The sequence below is a fragment of the Mastomys coucha genome, unplaced genomic scaffold, assembly GCF_008632895.1.
Source record: "Mastomys coucha isolate ucsf_1 unplaced genomic scaffold, UCSF_Mcou_1 pScaffold15, whole genome shotgun sequence".
Classification (NCBI taxonomy): Eukaryota; Metazoa; Chordata; class Mammalia; order Rodentia; family Muridae; genus Mastomys; species Mastomys coucha.
Window position 1 is genome coordinate 24,502,673 of NW_022196897.1, and position 22,800 is coordinate 24,525,472.

The 22,800-nt window shown below is 38.7% G+C and overlaps 2 protein-coding genes across 2 annotated transcripts; both read left to right on the forward strand.

Annotated features, from left to right (window-relative positions):
* The first annotated feature begins 7,036 nt into the window (after window positions 1–7,036).
* LOC116091937 (olfactory receptor 50-like) lies at window positions 7,037–7,966 on the forward strand. The gene has a single exon (XM_031373356.1). It carries the CDS (start codon window positions 7,037–7,039, stop codon window positions 7,964–7,966), a length of 930 nt encoding a protein of 309 aa, XP_031229216.1.
* Window positions 7,967–20,531: 12,565 nt separating this feature from the next.
* On the forward strand, window positions 20,532–22,181 carry LOC116091938 (upstream-binding factor 1-like protein 1). The gene is given in 3 exon segments (XM_031373357.1): window positions 20,532–20,804; window positions 20,807–21,834; window positions 21,836–22,181. Coding segments are annotated over 3 exon segments (1,356 nt in total). The 5' UTR covers window positions 20,532–20,554; the 3' UTR covers window positions 21,914–22,181.
* The last annotated feature ends 619 nt before the right edge of the window (window positions 22,182–22,800 follow it).

The following is a 22,800-nucleotide window of genomic DNA, read 5'->3' on the forward strand; positions in this document are numbered from 1 at the left end:
TGGATTCTGTCTGTGTTTTTGGAGACCACTAACATTTCCCTGGCACAGCATGATTTAGTAAAGCTGCCTCTGTTTGTTCAGGTCCATAAAGAGCCTAGTACAATTCATATTTCACCCTTATATTGTGCATAGATGAGAAATCCTTTAAAGAACAGTTATCACACTCATTTATGTATTATCAAACTCATGTGTTCAGGGTTCTTTCTACAGCCCAAGGGGTGTCATGAATGTCATGATGTTGCTATATTGCTGAGGATCATCAGACATATTCTTGCTTCCCAGAATCCTGTTGTTCCTGATTATCATGGAGTCATTGACCTTGGCATAGCAAACATTTCCAAAGGGGGAAAATGAAATAGAATATGTATATTAGTATGTAAATAAGCTTTGTGCCTATGGCAACCATCAGCACATATGGAGATGAAGACATAAACACCTGGCTATCCTTCACTTTCTGCCACCCAAACAAAATAAAAGTGGCAATAGCAACAATTTTAATACCAACACTATTGAGATTTGATGTTGTTGGGGAGGTAGGACTTGGCATCTCATCCCTGATCCTCTCGGACAACAATTATAGATCCTTGAGATTGGTCATAGATGCTGACTTTTCTGAATTAGAAAAATCTGTCTCACACCTTGAGGCTTCCATGTCTTCTCTAGCAGTAGTTGTCCTCCAAAATATAAGCAGGCTTGGCCTCCTGTTATTACAAGAGAGAATGCTATAATTTGCCCAGGAGAACAATGCTGGTTTGATGCCAAGCCTTCTGGGGACATCAAAGAATCAATGTCCCTGGTATTAAAAAAGATTATAAGATAAAGAAAAAAAGAAACAACAATCTAAAAACTGACATAAATCTCTTTTTAATTGCTCTCCATTGTTCAGCACCATCCTTTCCACATTGGCAGGACCATTATAGTTACTGTTATTTGATCTTATTTGTGGACCCTACATTCTAAACACCTGTATAAATTTGCCAATAAATGAATAACCACAGTCTAACTCATGACAACAAAATGTCAATGTCAACCACTAAACCCTACTCAAAGATTTGAGATAGAACCTAACTAAAAGGGGAAATGAGAAGTCTGACTGAAACTTACTCCATTTTATAGCAAGGCCTAGGTTTCATTTTCTCAGAGAAGAAGACAAGGCTTTTCAGAAAAAATACAAAAGTGGACCATTAGTCAGCAGTGGCCCTGACATCTAGCTGAGAGAGATAACCAGCCCAAGGACTGAGAGAGTTCCTGAAATTTCTCTAAAATGGTAAACTGACTAAACATGGTAAACTAATATAACAACATATTACAAATGTGCTAATGTAATTGCTGCTTACTTAGCCAATTATATTAAAAAGACCTAACCATCCCTCATATTTTCCTAGCTAAACTGAAGAGAAGCCTGCAAGCTTGACCCAGGTCACAATTTTGAATAAATGACTGACTCCTGCATACTGTTTTTTTTTTTCTGCAGAATAAATACTCCTTGCTTTTGCATACTTTTGAGTCTGGGATCTTCCTTCAGTGATTATTGAGCCATTAAAATGAACTCTTTCATTGATTCTTTGTTTTGGTCTCTTTGTTTCTATTCTGTTGATTTCAGCCAGGAGTTTTATTATTTTCTGCTGTGTATTCTTCTTGGCTTTGTATGCTTCTATTTACTCTAGATGTTTCAGGTGTGTTGTTAAGTTGCTAGTGTGCGATCTCTATAATTTGATTATGAAGGCAGTCTGTGCTATGAACTTTCCTTTTTGCACTACTTTCATTATGTCTCATGAGTATGGGCTGATGTATGGCAACTAGAAGGGGTAGGCAAATGAAGGTAGGGTAGTCATAGACAGAGTAAACAAATTTGTCAGGACAGCCTACTTGGATATATATCAGCCTCTCAGATTTTGTAGAGTAGGAAATCTATGTCCTTGTTGGGGCCAGAGCAGAGCAAGTAGGAGGGTCTAAGACTTGGGATAGAGTATGAGGACATTTACATAGTTGGGAGGTTTTGAGGAGAGTTAGCCTACTTGGGTTTCTTTCCAGTCTTTGAGATTTCAAGTTAAGCTGGGAATTTTTGAAGCAGGCTGGAGTCTGTTGTATCACAGAATCTGTCTATTGAGTGCTGGGGTAAGGAGACTAAGAGAGTGGGGCACTGGACTTATAGTAACAGGACTCTATGACTGCTGGTAGAGCTCTTTGTTTTGGGCTTTAGGAAGCTTCCAGGATAATTGGAAGAATGGGAGTCCCTAATGTCTTCAGACGTCTGGGTATCTTTAGTAGGAGTAGACCTTTAGGGATGCAGGCAGAGATGGTGGACTCTGATGGCTCTAGGCCCAATTGTCCACAATGGCATAAGACATAGGGATGCAGGCAGATGTGTGGTTGGGGGAATGTTGTGAGGATCTAGGTTTGTAGGTAGAGATGTAGACTAGACGATGGAGTACAGAAGGGACAGGAAGGACCTAATTCCTCAATGCTTTCCCTGAGGGTTATGCTGCCAGTGGACTGGGAATAGAGAGCTTCTCTGGTCATCACAGGTGGCAGCAGTCCACCAGGGATAAAGGTTGAGTGGTGGCCATGGGAATGGAGTACATATCAGCATTAGTAATAGGAGTAGGGACCAGAAAATGAAGAAGAGAAAAGACAGCTTTTCTTGGCCTTTAAAATGGACTTAATCATTTCCTCCAATTTTATGTTTATGTTTGTCTGAATTTTAAAGGGATTTATTAATTCCTGATTAAAAATGTCAATCATCTTTGTAAAGCTGGTTTTATGTTTTTTTCTTTAAGTTTCTTTTTTGTTGGAATATACAGAGCTTACTTGTAGTGATAGAGGTGGGTTCTAGAGGTGACCATATGCATTGTCAGAGGTTTTTTGAGTTCCTACACTGGCTTCTAGACATCTGGGATAGAGTAATTAAATTTGTAGGTACTGATTTCTGAATTTGGCTTTGTTGGCTGGGTGTTTTTTACCTCGGTTTCTTTTGTCTCTCTTGTCTTCTAGTCTGTGAGTCTGGGATTCTGAGTCTGTGTGGACTTTGGTAGATCAGGAGACAGCACCCCTGTTGTAGGCTGAGGAAAGATAAGTAGGGAGGCACAGTGTTGAGGGACCCCATGGTAGTGAAGGAGTGAATGATGTTACCCAGCAAGCAGCATTCCTAAACTTCAAATCTGCTTGGTCTTTAGTGGAGTATGTAGTCTCTTTCCCATTTTGTTGTTGTGACATGTCAAATAAAAGGCATGGGATGGGGTTTTATTGTGGGACAGATGCTAAAATAGATATTAGGGGAGTTTGACAGTCAAGTAGCCTACCTCTACTATCAGTCTGAAAATCCTCCAGGAGATCTGGGATCCTTTGGCCCAGGATAGTCTCTGGTATATTAGAGCATCTACACACAGCTGGGGACTAGGTTATGGCAATTGGAAGAGTAGGAAACTGGAGACATTGTAGGAAGAGCCTGGCAGGCAGGCAGTCTACCTGAATGTTTCCCAGTCTGTCCTGTTTCTATTAGGACGAGGGAGTCTATGCCCCTGTTGAGGGCTGGGAAGCAGCAAGTAGGAGGGCAAGCATCTTGGTTAGGGTTTTCATTGCTGTGAAGAGACAGCATGACCAAGGCAACTCTATAAAAGACAACATTTAATTGGGGCTGGTTTAAATGTTCAAAGGTTCAGTCCATTATCATTGATGCAGAAGCATGGCAGCTCAAGGAAGCAAGGCAAAGGAGAAGCTGAGAGTTCCGCATCTTGGTATCACTGCAGCTAGGAGAAAACTGATTCTTCCACACTGTGCAGAGACTAAAAGCCAATCCTCAGAGTAACACACTTCCTCCAACGAGGCCAGGACTCCTAACAGCACAACTGCCTATGGGCCCAGGATATTCTTATCACCACAGCAAGGGACTGGGGGTGGAGGCACTGAGATAGTGAGAGAGGAGACATTTGGAGGCCGGAAAACCTACTTGGGCTTTTACCAGTTTGTTAGACTTCTAGTAAAGCAGAGAATTTCTACTCATATTTTTATATATAAGCAGATACTTTCATTGATTATAACCATGCACTGTCAGAACAATATGCAACATAGTAGCTTAATGGAATTACATTTTCCACTGTTCTGGAAGCTAGAAGTTCAAAATGAAAGGATTAATACAAAGATTTTTCTCTGTTGCCTTCTGATGGTACAATACAGTCAGTAACTTTGACTATAGACTGCTTTCTGCTTCCTATGGCCTCAGTTTGAGGGATGGCAGAGGCATTCTGGTATCTATTTTAAGTAAAACACTAAACTCTTAAATATTGTCATTAATATTCATTAGTTTATTAAAAGCATCATTTTCAAATAGAGCTATAGTTGTTAGGACTTCAACAGGTTTCAGCATTCAGTGCTAGATAATAATGTATAAATATAAAAAAATATGTTTTCCCATACTGTTTTGAACAGGACAAAATGATGGGGAAATCTTGATAAGGTTGCCACCATTGTTTCTCAAAGGTGAAGGAATCTCATGCTTGCTTCAAGATAATTCTTTCCCTATGGGAGTCCATGACAAAGTAACTATTTTATTCTGTATTCCTCTAATTTGGATTTAGGGACAGGAATTGCATCATAGTTTCTCTACATGGTTTTTGTAATTAGGGCTCACATAGAGTTCCCAGGAGACATGGACAATGTACATGTCCATATATCTGTCCTATCTGATTCTGAACTGACTACTGATTATTGCAATGCATATATGATTACTTCAGATGACTCAGCTCTTTCCATATATTGTGGGCTTTTTTTTCTTTTTGAGATAAATGGAAGAATTTTCCCAAGCTTCTTAGCTAAAGGTATTTATGCTCACCTTTTAAGTTACCTTGTCAGATGAGGGCATAGAATATACAAAATTCTGTATCACTGTATATGTTTGGGTCTCTCTCTCTCTCTCTCTCCCTCTCTCTCTCTCTCTCTCTCTCTCTCTCTCTCTCCATTGTCTCTCTTGTCAGCATGCATTTCAAATTTCAAGAATTATACCATCAAATGCCAAATAGTTTTTTATAGAGCAATTTACTTTGCACTGAGAACTTGACCAACCTTTGAGTTAAAATAGCACCCCTCCCTCAAAATCCTCTTCCCAGAATATTTTACTTAAACTTATCCATTTTTGACAAAAATAGGAAAAATCAACTTCTTTGCTCAGATTTAATGTCAGCACACAATTTCTGTTGTATTTTTTCAACTTCTTCCCAAACCTCTGTGACTTTTGCCATAATAACCACTGTTGTTCCTATGCTATCTAGGTGTCTTGGCTTCTCCAATACACTTTCTACCTTGTAGCCACCCAGCTATTTGCTATTTTCTGCTACTTTATTTTTCCTAAGTATTACTTACTGTTCTTGAACAGATGGAAACTTTTCCTCCACAGGAAATTAGACATTACATCTGCCAGACACTCATATATTTTCCAAAATTTACAATTCTGTGATTTTCCATGATCTTCTGTTACCTTGTGTTTTTCTTGTTTTTCAAAACTAGCACTGTCCTTCCAAATGCTTACACAGAGGCTCATTTTTATAATCTTTCTATGTAGGTTCTTCCAGCACAGAATCTTCAGAGAACATATATCATGTTCTTCATCACATTGGCCTCTCATGACCTGATATTTCTCAAACCATGTCTTTCTAATTCTCTAAAGTACTTTCTGAATATATCATATATACTATATAAAATACCATAAGAGTAATATTGGTTATTGCAATATTGCTCAAAATAACATAATATTAGAAACCATCTACCTGGGAACAGATAGATAATTAAAATTTTCAGAGTGCTAAAGTAATTATTATTGACACAGAAATGATAATGAAATGAATTTTAATTAATTTCAAATAATATCACATTTACTGATTTTTCTGCAGAGTTTGATTGATGATAGTCATTTTAAAGATGGTATTGACCAAGATGGAAGACTTCATAGCTTAGTTAAGGCTTGGAAAGAGTAAAGAGGCAAATGGTGATTGTTGCAAATTACAGAGACAAACTGGCCAATAAACAAGTCTTCAAATAACATAAAATCACAGAATTCTCTCAGCAGCTATGATATCTACTCTAAATTTATCATGTTCCTTTTCTTCCTGTTTAGTGATTGCTCACTTGTGTTGGAAATGATTACACAAAAAAGAGAATGTCAGGTTAGCAACAGAGAAAACATGTAATAAATTCATACAAAAATATCCTTTGGCTTAAAAACCTAGATTAAAAATCAAACAGGTGAAATTTGCTTTTGCTAGGAAGATCCAAGGAATAGCCTTGTCTGATCTAATAGTGGCATTAATATTAGTATTTCCAGGTGTTCTGTGTCCTTGAATGCAATGCTTAGGTTTGTGCGGAGAATGGTAACATGGAATCAGGGTCATTTGATGCAGTGTAGGAAGAGTAATGAAAGAGTGACCACATTGAAAAACTGTTACAATGTGAGGAACTCATAGCTACTTACATGCTGTTATTGGTACAATGCATTGTTGGTACAGACTTAATGCCCTTAAAGCATTGATCATCTGCACATGCTACCTTTACTAATTTCCCCCAGATCCTTATATTTTACTGATCCAAAGAAGCCCCGTGGATTATATTACTTGAATTTAATTTGTAGAAACCCTTATGCAAGTGCATTCAAGAAAGGTTAAAACAGATGAACAATCATTAAAATCATATTGATTTCTTGATTTGCTGGGAACAATTTACCTAAGTAAGCTAATTCCTTAATTTCAAATTGTCTTGGTGAAATCCAGGTACTTTAAGATGGAACTGGATCTGATTTGATAATTGTTCTGAATTTCCTAATTTCCCTCTAAAAAACATTCATCATTTTCAACGTTAGCAAATTGTGTCTCTTTCTAAATATTACTCATTACTATGACAAAAGTCCTCATACTTGGATTAAAACCCCCAATGTTTTAATGTTATTTTTAGTACTGATGATTCATAAAATGTTCCCATGCTGTATTAGTCAAAACTGCTTCTCTTCCTTTCCCATTTCTCCTTTTACTCACAGCAGAAAAGGAAGAGCATGAGGAGGGATAATGACAGCACTGTGTCTGAGTTCATCCTCCTGGGGCTCCCCATTCGAGCAGAGAACCAAGCCGTGTACTCTGCCTTGATCCTGGCCATGTATCTGACAACTGTGCTGGGGAATCTACTTATCATTCTGCTCATCAGGCTGGACTCTCACCTCCATACCCCCATGTACTTCTTTCTCAGCCAGTTGGCCTTCACAGACATTTCTTTCTCATCAGTCACAGTTCCAAAGATGCTTGTGAATATGCTGACACACAGTCAGTCCATCTCATATATGGGGTGTGTTTCCCAGGTGTATTTTTTCATAGTTTTTGGAAGCATTGATAGCTTTCTTCTACCCTCCATGGCATATGACAGGTATGTGGCCATCTGCCATCCTCTGCATTATACCATCATCATGAATCTGAGCTTCTGTGTTCTTCTTGTAGTAATATGCTGGGCCTTATCTTTAGCCAATGCTCTTGTGCACACTCTTCTCTTGGCTCATCTATCTCACTTTAGAGGCAACACCATCCCCCACTACTTCTGTGACCTCTCTGCCTTGCTGAAGCTGTCCAGCTCAGACACCACCATCAATGAGTTAGTCATACTTGTTTTAGGTAATGTGGTCATTACCCTGCCATTCATATGCATTCTGGTCTCTTATGGCTACATTGGAGTCACCATTCTGAAAACTCCCTCCATCAAGGGAATCCGCAAAGCCTTGTCCACATGTGGCTCTCACCTCTGTGTGGTTTCCTTGTACTATGGATCTGTCATTGGATTATATTGTGTCCCCTCATCTAATAATACTAATGACAAGGATGCCATTGTGGCTATGATGTACACTGTTGTCACACCCATGCTGAATCCCTTTATTTATAGTTTGAGGAATCGGGATATGAAAGGAGTGCTGAGAAATATCCTCAGCAGAAAAAAATGATTCATTTTCTGCTTCTCTTTACCTGCCTAGGTCTCTTCCTTGATTGGCATATGTGATATATTATCTCTGAATAGGCAACTTAAAGATATTTTAATCTGACCTTCTTGAATATATCTTGGATGTTACACTAACCTCTTTTCTTGATCTTTATAATCTTGGAAAAGGGATCTCCAAAACTTATACATATATGTTGTTTCTGTATTTCTCTTTGCACATGCTATCTTTTCCCAAATTTTTAAAATTCAGTGTAACACTATTCTTTTCACTTGGATAGCTTGTAGTTTTTGGAGCAAAGGCATTTTCTCCATTTTTCACCTCATGAAAAAATTCTTTATTTAGGATTATTTTCATTTAAAAATTGACAGGAATTGTCTCACTATGTAGATCTAGGTGTTCTAGAATAGACAAGGTTTACCTTGAACTAATAAGGATCAGCCTACCTCTGCCTCCTAAGTACTGAGATTAATGGTATGAACCACTATGTATAGCTTGATGTTATTTTTGTATTTACTTCAATAATTTTTGAATTTTCAGCTGATAGTAAGGGTAAACAGATACTGTGTCTCATACATACCACCAGTGAACTGGTTATGCTTACTTCAGGGTAGGGTTCATTAGCCTCATATTCATGTCTTCTGGCTTCTTATGTACACATTGGAGTCACCATTCTGAGATTTCCATCCATCCTTGTGTTTGTCATACACCTTTTATTTTCATTGATACATGAAGACATATATTTTTATAAGAAGAGATGTTCTGATACATCATATATGTGTTATATAATGTATGTTGGATAATGAGTGGAACTATCTCCTAAATGTCATATTTTGTGGTATAAGCACTCAGAGTTTGTTCTTGTACTACTTTTGTACTATACATTCCATTCACCATTACCCCTTGTCCCTCTATTATGAAGTCAACACTATAATTCCTTCCTTTGCTCAAATTTCATATACACTACCAGCTTTTCCTTCTTCCCACATAGTTCGCTCATCATTTTGTAATTTGTTCTTCATTGTTTAATTTTTTTCAATATATTCTTAAATTGATATCAACTATGCAGTTACCTTATTTTTTTTCTTCCTAACTCAGTGGTTCACTGATATCAGATAGACAAAATAGCTATAGATTCTAGTTGGAGAAAAGGGCTTTGGACCCCTCTTTGTTGAGGAAGATCAAGTTTATGTGAGGTATAAAAGTCGAAGAAAGTGTTCAGAATGGCCTTTAATATGGAGCTTTAATTGTGTGGCATCAATCTGTTTTCCATAGGGGCTGGATACTTACATATATAGGGTGATGGAAATGATGTAAATACAATACTTGTATTAAAATCTATAAAAGTTAAACTAGAAAATTTCATCCAAATATATGGTGTTCTAAAATGAAGTGGGCTCCACATTTAATTGTATATATACATTGTCCTCTATTTTCATCTGAAATGTTTCACCTGTGTTTTTGTTCTTAGAAAACCTTTAAGACAAAGTATTAAGCTTAATTAATTGTAGCCAGTTACTCTGAGAGATATTTTTATATCTGGTGATTATTGTGAAGAAATAGATTCAAGTAGTAAGAACTTAGTGTTCTGCTGCTACATTACCAATTTTAGTAGATGTGCTTCTCAGACTATTGTATGTGAAGTTGAGTTCTTAGACTGGTGTACCACTTGGAAACTTCTGAATCTGAGCTACTATTCTTGTCACTGAAATGTTTATTCATACTAATGTAAACTGAGATAACTTCTAAGGAAAATAATATATATATAATAATCACCATTAAAATAAATGTGTATATAGTATTATACCTTATATGTTATATTATATTATATTATATTATATTATGTATACTTATATATATATTGCATTTAATGAATATTATTAAAGTATTCACTTAAAAATCACTAGGATTAAATGATAGAAACTAATTCTATAAGTGCTAAAGTTCCTTTGGCCCTTTGTGAATTATATCTTCTTTACTCTGGAAGATAATGTTAACTGTTTCTTTCTTATTCGTGTATAGTAATTATATGAAGTGATGATTTTTTTTTTATTTTTTTAGATATTTTCTTTATTTACATGTGAATTTCTCCATTCCCAGTTTTCCCTCCAAAAAACAAAGAAACAAACAAAAACAACAAAACCAAACCCCTGTTGCCTCCCCCTTCCTCATGCCTGCCACCCCGCCCTCTCCCACTTTCTGGCCCTGGCATTCCCCTACACTGGGGCTCAGAACCTTAAAAGGGCCGAGGTCCTCTCCTCCTATTGATGATTGACTTTGCAATCCTCTACCATACACATGCTGCCTGAATAATCAGACCCCTCCATGTGCAGTCCTTGGTTGGTGGTTGAGACCCTGGGAGCTCCGAGGGTACTAGTTAGTTCATATTGTTGTTCCTCCTAAGGGGCTGCAAACCCCTCAGCTCCATTGGTCCTTTCTCTAATTCCTTCACTGGGGACCCTGTACTCAGATCGATGAATGGCTGTGAGCCTCTACATCTGTGTTAGTCAGATTCTGTCACTCTCTGATAAATGGTTATTAGCACAGAAGTCTGGAATACAGGAAGAACAACCCACATTCTACAAGGAACTCTAGAAGAAGGAAGACCAAAAGGTGGACATTTCATTCCTTCTTAAAAGGGAGAACCAAATACCCATGGAAGGAGTTGCAGAGATTAACTATGGAGCAGAGACTGAAGGAAGGGCAAGCCAGCCTAAATATAGCCATCTCCTGAAGTGATGATTTTTTTGTTTATTTGTTTTTGAGTCAGGGTCTCACAAACTTGCCTTGGACACAGGTGTGGAAAGCTATGAATACCACAGCTACTGAGACAAGGTTGAATCTTTGTTTCATAGAGATCATGAGGATCATGCAGTTCATGTAGACCGAGCTAGTATTTAGTACATAGAGATCTCCTGGCCTCTCTCTTGTGAGTGCTGGGATTAAAGACATCCACAATTATGCCTGTCTCAATGTGATGAGTTTTAAGTTATTTTTATAATGTATATAACGTGGTTTGAGAATACTGACTTCCTCTTTTACACTCTCTTCTGTTTACTCATCACATCCCTAAATCTCATCTTTTTACTTTTATGCCATCTTTTATCAAAATTCCATATGCATGAAAATTGGTGCTGACTTTAGAAGTCTGGGCCATCTAACATAATAATCAACAATAATCCTTACTCTATAAGTGATATCATTTCATGCCTATTTTTTATTTTATTTGATTATTTATTTGATTATTTTCTCCTTTATTAAATAATATTTTAAATTTATTCTTTGAACATTTCATACATGTTTGCAGTCTACTTCTATCATACCAACCTCCCATTACCTACCTCCAGTACCTCTAGTGAAGAATGTAACTTGTCTCTATCACAGACTCCCATTAATACTGCTAATGTGTACAAGGGTGTGGGGCCATCTACTAGAACCTGAGGAACTTATCAGTGATAAGACTTGCAAAGAAACATGTCCCTTCCTCATTAGTTATCAGATGCCTATAGTTACTTTGACAGGGGTGGGACCTCTGGAACACCTCTCTTATGTATAGTGGGGTCCTAACTGGATTGCTCTTGTGTGAGCGTGTGCAGAAAAGGTAACCATAGCTACTGTGCAATGGCCATGAGAAATCTAGAAGGCAGGATTTTATAACTTTCTCCATATTCCTCTGGCTCTTATACTATTTCTGCCCTCTTTTCAAGTGGTATTCCCTGAATCCAGATTGAGGAGAGTTTGATGGAGAAGACACACTTATAGCTCAGCTTTCAGAGTCACTCTCAGGACTTTGGCCTGTTATAATCCTCTGCATTAACCACTAGATTGAAAAAAGATTCAAGGGTGAGAGCAGTATACATCTATAAGTATAAACATAAATATTGAGAAAGCAGTTTGACAACATGGCTGTTTAGAAAAATAACAATAGAACGTTGTACTTTAAGGCCCATGAGCTCCTCTGACATGGGCTTTTTGAATTTATATTACAATGCATAAAATCCCATTCGTGGAATGTATTAGTTATTTGTATATTAGAAAGTATTTTAATGTTTGAAATGGAGTGGGTAGGTCAACATTTGAAATACCACATTCCACTCCTTGAACTCCATAATTCTCTTCTGGCCGAATCACAGTGTAAAATGCACTTAGTTCAACTTACAAATGTCCCTATCATCTTTAACAGTCTGAACACTGTTTTAAAAGTCTAAAGTCACCTCTTAGACTCAAGGGAATTTCTTCCATGAATCTCCTTGTAAAATCAGAAAGCAAATTAAAAACTTACAATGTGCCATGGCATATAAAATACATTACCATTCCAAAAGGGAGGGATGGGGACATGGTGAGGATATACTAGACCAAAACAAGAAATAAACTCAGTAGAAAACTCCAGATCATATAGATTTATATTGGTTGTCATGGAGTTTAGATGGTTTTGCCCATCCAGCTTTGCTGCCCACATCATAGACCTCTCTCGTTGGCTGTGTACTTCCTGATTGCAGGTAGCATTGGCAGATATCCTATGGCATTAACATTTTCAACAACTTTGGGGCTTCCAATACTGCCCAGACTTTAATTTTACAGCTTTACTCAGTAGCCTTCCAGGGACTCTTTATAAGGACTGGTCTCAAAGTCTCAATGACACTACAGAAAAATATTCCATGGTCCCTTCATTCCTACATCCTTGCCAGGTAGATGACATTGCAAAGTTTGTCTGCCAGTTTATTACAGATTATTAAGCCACATTTGAGGAAGTTTCTATTTGTTGTTGAGCAGGAAAGACCTTCTGTCCTCTACCTCACAGGTAGCAAGAGTATCTGGGTGGGGTCTTATTCCAAGGGCACACCTCCCTTTACTTCAGTGCAAATTGGGCCTCCCCTTAATAACAATTCCATTAACAGTTTTAGCATTTCTCCCAACACAAGCCTTTAGCGGTAGCATAATGTTTTCCAGTGTCATTTTCTTTTCCAATTGTACCTTTTGTACTTCTGCCTTCCCCATTCATTCTCTTCCATTGTAAATCTGCATAAGTGTAATTGTTAGTTCCTACATAGCAGCATCATGTTTTCACTGTTTTGAAATATCTTCTGCCAAAAAAGAATCCCTTGGCTTTTAAATTTAGCTATAAGAATGCTCTTAGTACAATGGTAGAATGCAGTCACAGTTTACCAATATACTCAATGACTACATCATCAAAAGAAATAAAGAATCAAATAAAAGACTTTCTGGAATTCAGTGAAAATGAAGCCACAACATACCCAAACTGATAGGACATGATGAAAGCAGTATAAAGAGGAAAGTTCATAGCACTAAACATCATCATAAAGAAATTGGATAAAACTAATACAGAAGTATAAGGGCACACCTGAAGGCTCTAGAATAAAAATAAGCAAACACACCTAAGAGGAGTAGATGGCAGCAAATAATCAAACACAGGGCTGAAATCAATGAATACAATACAAAGAATCAACAAACCCAAGAGCTGGTTCTTTTAAAAACTCAACACAATAGACAAACATTGATGTAAAAATACTTAATAAAATACTCAAAAACCAAATCCAAGATTACATTAAAAACATAATTTACCATGACAAACTAGGCTTCATCTTAGGGATGCAGGGATAGTTCAATATATGGAAATTTATCCACATAATCCCCCATATAAACAAACTGAAAGAAAAAATCACATGATCATCTCATTAGATGATGAAAAGCCTTTGACAAATTCAATAGACCTCCACATTAGAAGTCTTGGAGAGATCAGGGATACAAGTCACATACTTAAACATAGTAAAAGCAATAAACAGCAAGCACATAGCCAATTTGAAAGTAAATGGAGAGAAACTTCAAGTAATTCCACTAAAACCAGGAACAGGACAAATCTGCCCACTCTATCCTTATCCTTTTTGTCTGGAGTCAGTGGGAGCCCTGCAGAGACATGATTTGATAAGATGGAGGGGTACAGAACTGGGGTCTCCATCCTCAGAGGACAAAGGGGTGGAGAAAATTGCTGGTGTGGGAGAGGGAGTGACAGTGTGAGGAAGTCCAGGAGGGGGTGTGCAGTGACAAGGTTATTAAATGAATAAATAAATTAATTAATGAAAAATAAAAATAGATAATTAAAAGAGAAACTATGTGAAGGTGTGGGACTAGGCTTAGGTGTTATACAGTAAAATGTTACATTTTTGTTTTTCCATATATTTTGTGTAGATTGCATATACTGTGCTTCTTTAAATTGTTCCAGTATGGTTAATTTAAATTTGAAAATACGGTTCTACACAGCTATAATAACCATAACTGCACTTCTACATAGAAGCAGACACTGACTTCTGGTATACACTTAAGGGCCCAGGGCCAATAAAAAGATCTTTAGAAGCCCACATACAGATGAGCAGGTATTACCTACATCTTACCTACATCTTCTCAGTGTACTGAGTTAGTATCTGCAGAGTCTGCATGGGACTCAACACCTGTGCTAAGATACATGTGGGGCTGGAGTATGACATGCCATTGCTATTAGCTAAGGCATTATCAAATATTATCAAATAGAAGAGGAGACCCACTCACATCACCCAAAGAAAAAGCTGTATGTTATGTACTCTTGCTTTGTTAAGGCTAAGCAGAACAATCTCCAGTAATGCAAAGCTGCCACCCCACCCCAATATTTTTATCTACCATGTGCCAGCTTACCAGAAAAATAGGAGATCAGAACTCTTCCTTATTTTTCTGGAATTTATATTCAAATGAAGAGGGAACAAGAGAATAGTATCAACTCCAATATATTATCCAAGGCACCAACTAATGAAAGCAATTCATCAGTGTAGGCAGGATGATTAGGCTTACCAATGTCAGAGCAAAGAGAGTAAGTATGGTGGAGGGATGAACAAGTCTCAAGGATAACTTCGAATGCATAGGAGCCCAGCACCCAATGAAGCTTTCATGAGAGGAACAGTGAAGGAAATTTCAGGGTGCAAACTGATGATCAGTATAATTTCTGTTGTGTCCTCTATCGTGGGCAATCCACAAGTATACAATGCTCCCATGAGTTCCAAAACATAACTGGACTTCCGAATAGACTAATATTTCGTTCTTCCCCTAAGCCTGCTAACTCTAAATTCCTAGGAAAATAGGGTAAATCCAAACTTTTATTGCTAATAAAAAGGCGGGGAAACACTTGTGCATCATGGCGTAGCAGCGTCGGTCTTGAGAATGCTGACAGGATCCCCCATCTTGGCTTGGCTATCCCCATGGATATCCTCAGAATCACCAGACACATCCAGAAGAGCATCATGTTGAACCTTTCTCACCAGCCACTCAGGCACCCACACCGGATCCTGTTGGTCCTGAGGAAACACACAAACAGAACCTCATGCCCATGTTAGCACGGGATCCGGGCCTTTCCAAGTGCCCGTCAAGACATCCTTCCACTTCACGAGACCCTGAGAGGTCCCACAGAAATCACGATGCCGATCCGCAGCTGAATGGCCATGAGCATACAAATTTTAAAAATTCAATGTAAATAAGGCAAGAGATATTCTTTCCTTTGGGGTACGGCCTTGGCCAATTCCCCCTTTTTGTTTTTGCAAGTATTCTTGAAGGGTGCGACGTGCACTCTCTACAACGCCTTGTCCTTGAGGATTATAGGGCAATCCATGATTGACATAAACATCCATTTGCTTACAAAAGGCTACAAATTGTTGCGCTGTATATGCGGGTCCATGATCAGTCTTAAGCTGCTGTGGCTTTACCCAAGCAGCCCAGGCATCCAAGCAATGGTTTATGACATTGCGAGCCTTTTCTCCACTCAAAGGCGTTGCATGAATAATTCCTGAACAGGTATCCACAGAGACATGCACATATCTCAGGATACCAAACTCTGAAATATGAGTCACATCCATCTGCCAAATTTTTAAGGACAGAAGCCCTCTGGGATTAACCCCAAAACTGGGTGGATGATGAAAAATCACACACTGTGGGCAATTAAGGACCACTTGTCTTGCATCTGCGTGGGACAGCTTAAATTTTTGTTGTAAGGTCTTTGCATTAACATGAAAATTTTTATGAAATTGAATAGCTTGTTCCAAAGAGGAGCTTAAAAATGCATACTCCATCCTGGTCCATTGATCTACTATGGCATTTCCTTCAATCAAAGGTCCTGGCAAGTTAGTATAAGCGCAAATATGTTGAACATAAAAACGCTCTTTTCTCTGTCTAATTAACTTTTGTAACCTCTGCAGCTGAGTGCACACAGTGCTGGTGCTCTTAATGGGTCCCGCTAATTCTAAAGCTTTTACTGCATTAACCACATAATGGGAATCAGAAAGCAAATTAAATGCAAAATCACAGTGTTCAAGCACTTCAATCACTATTTTCAATTCCACTATTTGGGGAGAATTTGCATGAAATTGATATAACACAGGATCCTTTCCCTCCACCAAATAGGCACCACATCCTGTCTTAGACCCATGTAAAAACATTAGGAGCTCCTTTAATAGGCTCACTGGCAGTAATTTTAGGAAAAATAACTGGATGTTCCTTAAAAAAATGATAACAGAGGATGTTTGGGATAATGATTATCAATATTGCCATCATAACTGCACTGCAAAATGGCCCAATCATCTATAGTTCCACACAGAACTTTCACTTGCTGAACCGAATAGGGCACTATCACACTTTCAGGTGTAACACCAAAGAATTGCAAACACTGCTGAATTCCATGCATAGCCAATGTAGCTACGGCTGCTGGATAATACTCTATAGATTTATTTGGTGACACACTGGCCTTGCCCCATAAGCATATCAAAGCTCCATGCAGCCTGACCTTGAGCTGCGTTCTCTCGAGCCTGGTGCTGGGTATATTCAGTATATATGGACTTCCAGTCAAAATATTGTCCCATAGATAGGCAGGCTTTCACAGTGGACATCCAGTCTGCTGGTGTCATGGCTGACTGGGTAAGCCTCTCTACCTGAGCCTGAGTAAAGGAGGCATTGATTCCATAAGCCTGTACAGAGTCAGCTAAATTTTTAAGAACCTTAAAATCTAAGGGCTCATAAATCCTCACTTGATTAGCGCCTTCAAAAACTGGGAAGGCAGCTGCCGCCTCCCGCCAAGTTTGAGGACAAAAGGTGCAGGATGTTTCTCGCACGCCCCCAGGTGGTCGTGACTCAGAACCTCCTGCCTTGGAGACTTCCGCATAGGGTCGCGAGGCACTCAGCTCCGCCTTTCCTGCCTCGCCCCATCCCACTTCCTCCTTCTTCTTGCTAGGTGGTCTCCTCCCCTTTTTAGCCTCTAACTCCTTCATTTTGGCTAACAGTTCCTGTATAGCTTCCTCTAACTCTTCCATCTCCCACTCTTCCTCTGAGCTATCTTCTGTCCAAGATTCTTGGCTTTTTATAATATCCCTCAGACTGGGATACAGTCCTGTTGTTTTTCCTTTCTCCTGTTCTTTCGACTGCCTTGAACTGTTAGAACGAATTTCTGATCCTATCTCTTTCACTTGCTCCAAGGCTTCTGTAGTTGCCTGAATCGCAGGGAGGCACTCTTCGCTAGTCAAACAGCTGCAGATGGCTTTCCAGATTCCTCTTATCCCTGTCTTGCCCCTTTTATCCTGTAGAGTGCTTTGTTCCCATGCTTGATCTAAGTCCTTTCCTAATTTATCCCAGCATGGTAGTGTAAGATTTCCTGATACTGCAAACCAGGGAGCCATAGTTTTCACTTCATTAAGGAACTGAGCTAGGACTTTGTCTTTAAACTTCAGTCCTTTGCTGCCGAGCAGCTCGTGAAGAGCCGCCTTCACCGGACACAATGGTGAGGTTCCCATGGTCAGCAGTGACACTGGGCGATGACAGTTAAAACAAAAACATACCACCAGGGTCATAACAACTACCACTACAATCACTAGGAGAACTATCCAAGGAGAAACTCCTCCTTGCACGTACATAATCTGCTGGCTATCTTACTTTCACCTTTGCTTGCCTCCTTCCGAGGACCTTAACAGATGATGCCTCCTTCCGAGGACCTTTCCACTGATGGGCCCCACTTACCGGCCACTTACCGATCAATCGCCCTGTCTGTTACTGGTTCTGGAACACCAGGAAATCTAAAGGACTCCCTGTGCGGGCCACCAGCTGTGCCGCGCCGTGCTGATCACCCTGACCAGCAGGGAAGAAAGACTAGCACACCAGTTCCTTCCAGCAACAGTTTACTCAGGAGCTGTTAGTTACATGAGAATCAAGGGTGTGCTCCTGAATGGTCCGTGAGTGCTGCTTAAATACCCTTCGTAGGACTGCCCATGAGCCCATACCACGTCCCGCACCTTCATAGGCTATAGCCTCATGACGAAAGATCAGACCACTGGCAGGTACAACCCTCTTGCCAAATAAGGACTTGTTTACTCCTTAGCAGAAGAATGGCAGGTGCCATCTTTAAAGCGTGGCAGCAGCGCTCCACACCTCCCTGTCTGAGACCATTTATTTTTCCTAGAAGAAACACACACAGTCTTCATATTTTTAAATTTGCTTTAGGCAGCACAGTAGCTGGGCAGCTGCCTACTCTCCATGCTGTTAGACTCTACTCTCAAGCCCAATAACTTATTATTTTCTATGTTCTATCTGGGCTGCTCTTAACTCTCTGGGCCATATTCTCCCATGGGTCCTTAGCCCACGGCAGCTCTCCTTCTCCCTCCTACATGTTCTTCTTCTTCCATGGTGGCTCTCCTCCTTCTTCCTCCTCCTTGTTCTCTCTCTACAAGCCTGTGAAATTTCAACCACATCTATGTCTTTTCTGCCTAGGTATTGGCTGTGGGTATATTCACCAACCAAAATTAACTTGTGGTCCTAGGGGCTATGTGCAGACTCCAGGTCTTAGGGGCCAGCACTTAACTTTACAATAGAGATTAAAAGACAAAAGCCCTAGAATTTTGTATTTCTGACTTCTTTTTTATATCTGGGTATTTGATTTGGCTCCATTCATCAACCTGTCTGTATCTGTGCTAATTCCATATGTTTTTTATTACTATAGCTTCGTAGTACAGCTTGAGATCAGTGAGGTTGGCACCTCTGAAATTTCTTCTACTGTACAGGATTATTTTACTTATTCTGAGGTGTTTTTGTGTTTGTTTGTATGTTTCTCAATTTGAAGTTGAGTATTGTTCTTTGAAGGTCTGTAGATAATTGTTGATGAAAAATCTTGATGGGAATTGTGTTGAATCTGTAGATTGCTTTGGGTAAGATGGCCATTTTTTAGTATGTTGATCCTCCTGATTGATGAGCATGGGAGATATTTCTGTCTTCTGATAGCTTCATTTTTTTTTCCTTCAGAGACTTAGAGTTATTTTCATGCAGGTCTTCCACTTGCTTGGTTACAGTTACTCCAAGATACTTTATATTATTTGTGGATATTTTGAACTGTGTTGGTTACCTGATTTTTGTGTGTGTGTTAGTTTTTCAAGACAGGGTTTCTCTGTGTAGTCTTGGCTGTCCTGGAGCTAGCTCTGTAGACATAGCTGGCCTCAGACTCACAGAGACCCACTTATTTCTGCCTCAAAAGTGCTCTGGGTATGTGTCACCATTACCAGGGTTGCTTCCCTGATTTTGTTCTCAGTTCCAGGCACTTTGATGAATGTGTTTATCTGATGTAGGAGTTCCCTGGTAGAATTTTTGGGGCAGCTTATGCATACCATCACATCATCTTCAAAGAACCAGTACTTTGACTTCTTTTCTAACTTGTATCCTTTGATCTCTGTTGTCTTAATGCTCTATCTAAAACTTCAAGTATTATATTGAATGAAAAGAGTGGACAACTTCATCTTGTTCCTGATTTTAGTTTGAATTTCTCTTCACTTAATTTGATGTTGACTATCAGCTTAATGTAAATTGATTTCATTATGTTTAGGTTTTTCCCTTTTCTATCTGATCTCTCCATGACTTTAATCATGAAGGATTGTTGGATTTTGTTACACATATTCTCAGCATCAAATGACAAGATCATAAATTTTTCCTTTTACTTTGTTAATATAGTGGATGATATTAACAGATTTTCATGTGTTGGACCATCTCTGCATTTCTGTGATTAGGCTTACTTGTTCATGTTGGATGATCTTTTTGATGTGTTCTTGGATTCAGTTTGTGAGTATTTTATTGAATATTTTTATATCTATGTTCATGAGGGAAATTGGTTAAAAATTTTCTTTTTGCAGTCTTTTTATGGTTTGGGTGTCAGATGAACTGAGGTCTTATAACATGATTTTCAGTGTTACTTCTGTTTCTCTTTTGTTGACTAAATTCAGGAGTATTGATATTAGTTCTTCTTTGTAAGTCTGGTATGCTATTTTAGATTAAAGCCAAGTGAAGAGGAGTTTGTTTTAGTTGAAAGACTTTGTTGACTGTTTATATTTCCTTGGGGATTGATTATAGGACTATTTGAATTGTTACCTAATCTTTATTTAACTTTGGCAGTGGTATCTATTAAAAAATTGTCAACTGTGGTTACCTTCTTTGAATCACAATTGTCATCTAGAGAGTCCAGAAGATACAGCATCCCTGAAGCAAAGGGCAGACTTTCCTGCAAGCACTGAGGAGACTAGAGGATCTGAAGAAATGCAGATTCACCCAGACTGTGGAAATCAGAAGCTATCTACTAAGTTTTCTTGGACTGTTTGTGTATGTCTAAGCAGTTCAAGTTGCTGTGGACCTGTTTGCACAACTGAAATATTAGTGGGCACAGAAGTTAAAATAGTAATGGCATCACTTGATAACCAAGGCCTATGGTCTAAAATAGACATTCTGAAGTTACTGGAATGCATGAAGCATAATATCCCATCAGATGACCTCAGAGAATTCACAGAGTCAGGTCCCTAGATTGGGACAAAGTAGCTTTTGGACTGTTTTCAGGAGAAATGTACAAACAGAAATGGATGGAAATTTCTTGTAATTTAAGGAAGTTCCGCACACTGACAGAATTAGTGCAAGAAGCCAAGGAATCTATGAAAAAACTTAGCAAAAATAATACCGTCAAGCAGCATCCTGACCGTCCCAAAAGCCCCTTGACTGCCTATATGTGCTTTTACAAGGAGCAGAGAACCAAATACAGTCAGATGTACCCTGAGTACAGCAATGCCCAGCTGACCAAACTCCTGGCTGAAAAATACCATCAGTTGCCTGCCAAGATAAAGCAGAGATATATCATGGACTTCAAGAAGGAAAAACAAGACTTTTAGGAACAGATGATTCAATTCAGGAAAGAACATCGAGTTTCAGGGAATCCTAAGAAATCTGTGGTGCCTGGGAGTCACCAAAACAAAGTCTCTACGAATTCACAAGGAGCTATGAAAACCATAAAGTCTCTTCTAAAAACAGAATTTCCCAAAACATTTTCCTCTGATATGAAATTTCAGGGAGAACCCAGGAAACCCCCTATGAATGCATATCACAAATTTCACCAAGATTCATGGTCAAGTCCAGAGCTGAGGCATCTGACCTTTAGGGAGCGCTGGGTTGAGATTAGCAGATGTTGGCATCGAGTCCCAGAGGAACAGAGAGACCATTATAGCAGTCAGATTGAGAAGCTACAGAAACAATACTGGGTGGAGCTGGACCTCTGGCTCAAGAGATTGTCTCCTGAGGAATATGCTGCATACAAAGAGGCAAAGGCCACCTATGGTAAGCGGAAGAACATGGGCATGTCTGGAGGCAGAAGGCCCAAGTTTGCATCAACAGATGATCTGCAGTCCTTCTCAGAGAAAGGGCTTCAAGTAAAGCCTGGAGAGGAAGAGGAGCTACTAGATCCTGGGACAGATTCCTCAGAGACGGAACAGCATCATCATGGTGGTTCCCAGGCATCCAGGCAAGATACCACAGATGATAGCGAAGAGGAAGACTCTATCTAGCACCTCCTCAGATTCTAGCAGAACAGATGAAGATGATGAAATTCTTCCTCAGCGGAACCTTAAGGTTTAGACGCCATTTTAGCCACTGTCATATTCTAAATCATTGTTTAGAACCATCCAAGCAAATCCCAGGACATTCCCAACAGATAGGGAACTGATCTGTCCTCTCTGGATTGTACTTTCTTGCTTTTCTCTCCTACAGCCTTTGCTTGCCAAAAACAAAGGAGTACAGTTTGGGGAGAAGGGAGTTTGCCTAGTCCTGCCTACATCAGATTTCTAGGCTTAGGAAGAATGTAAAATCTATTTACATTTTATTTGATCAACTATAAAACCAATCTTACAAAGTGAAGCACTGCATATGCAACTGACAGCAGCTAATTTTAGGAAGGTGTCTTAGTCTTTGCTGTTGCAAACAGTAAATTTCAGCTTTGATAGTCAGAATAAGTAGGAACATAAACACTTAGTTGTAGATAAATCCTATTTTATGACCTTATCTCATTTGTCTGTAATACGTACTTCAGGACCACTTTCCTGTAATTACATTCATTTGTTGAATCTTATACATGTTTTATGTTAACTTCTCACCTTTTGCTTTTAAATACTCTAAGCTGTTTTCATGAATATTAACTTTAGAGCAGTTGTTGTAAACCTTTGACATTTTATATTTGTACTTAAATATTCATTTTGTTTATTTTAGTTCACATATAAGGTGTAAAATTTGTACATATTAATAGAGCATTAATATATTCTCATAGATATTTATAATTATAATATGTATATTAGTTTAAATGTGTATATCTTTCAATATAGTTGTCTTTTAAGTTGAATTTACATTTTGAAATTTACAGTAAATTATCACTCATATTTTCATTAATTATTTATTTGCTCTCCCATGGAAACAATTACCTTCATGTATATTTTGCAACATTTCCAATTTTTTACTTCTGATTTACTTAG

What these genes read in the sequence shown, in the direction of transcription:
- LOC116091937 (XM_031373356.1), top strand. Translation starts at nt 7,037, where the DNA reads ATGAGGAGGGATAATGACAGCACTGTGTCTGAGTTCATCCTCCTGGGG.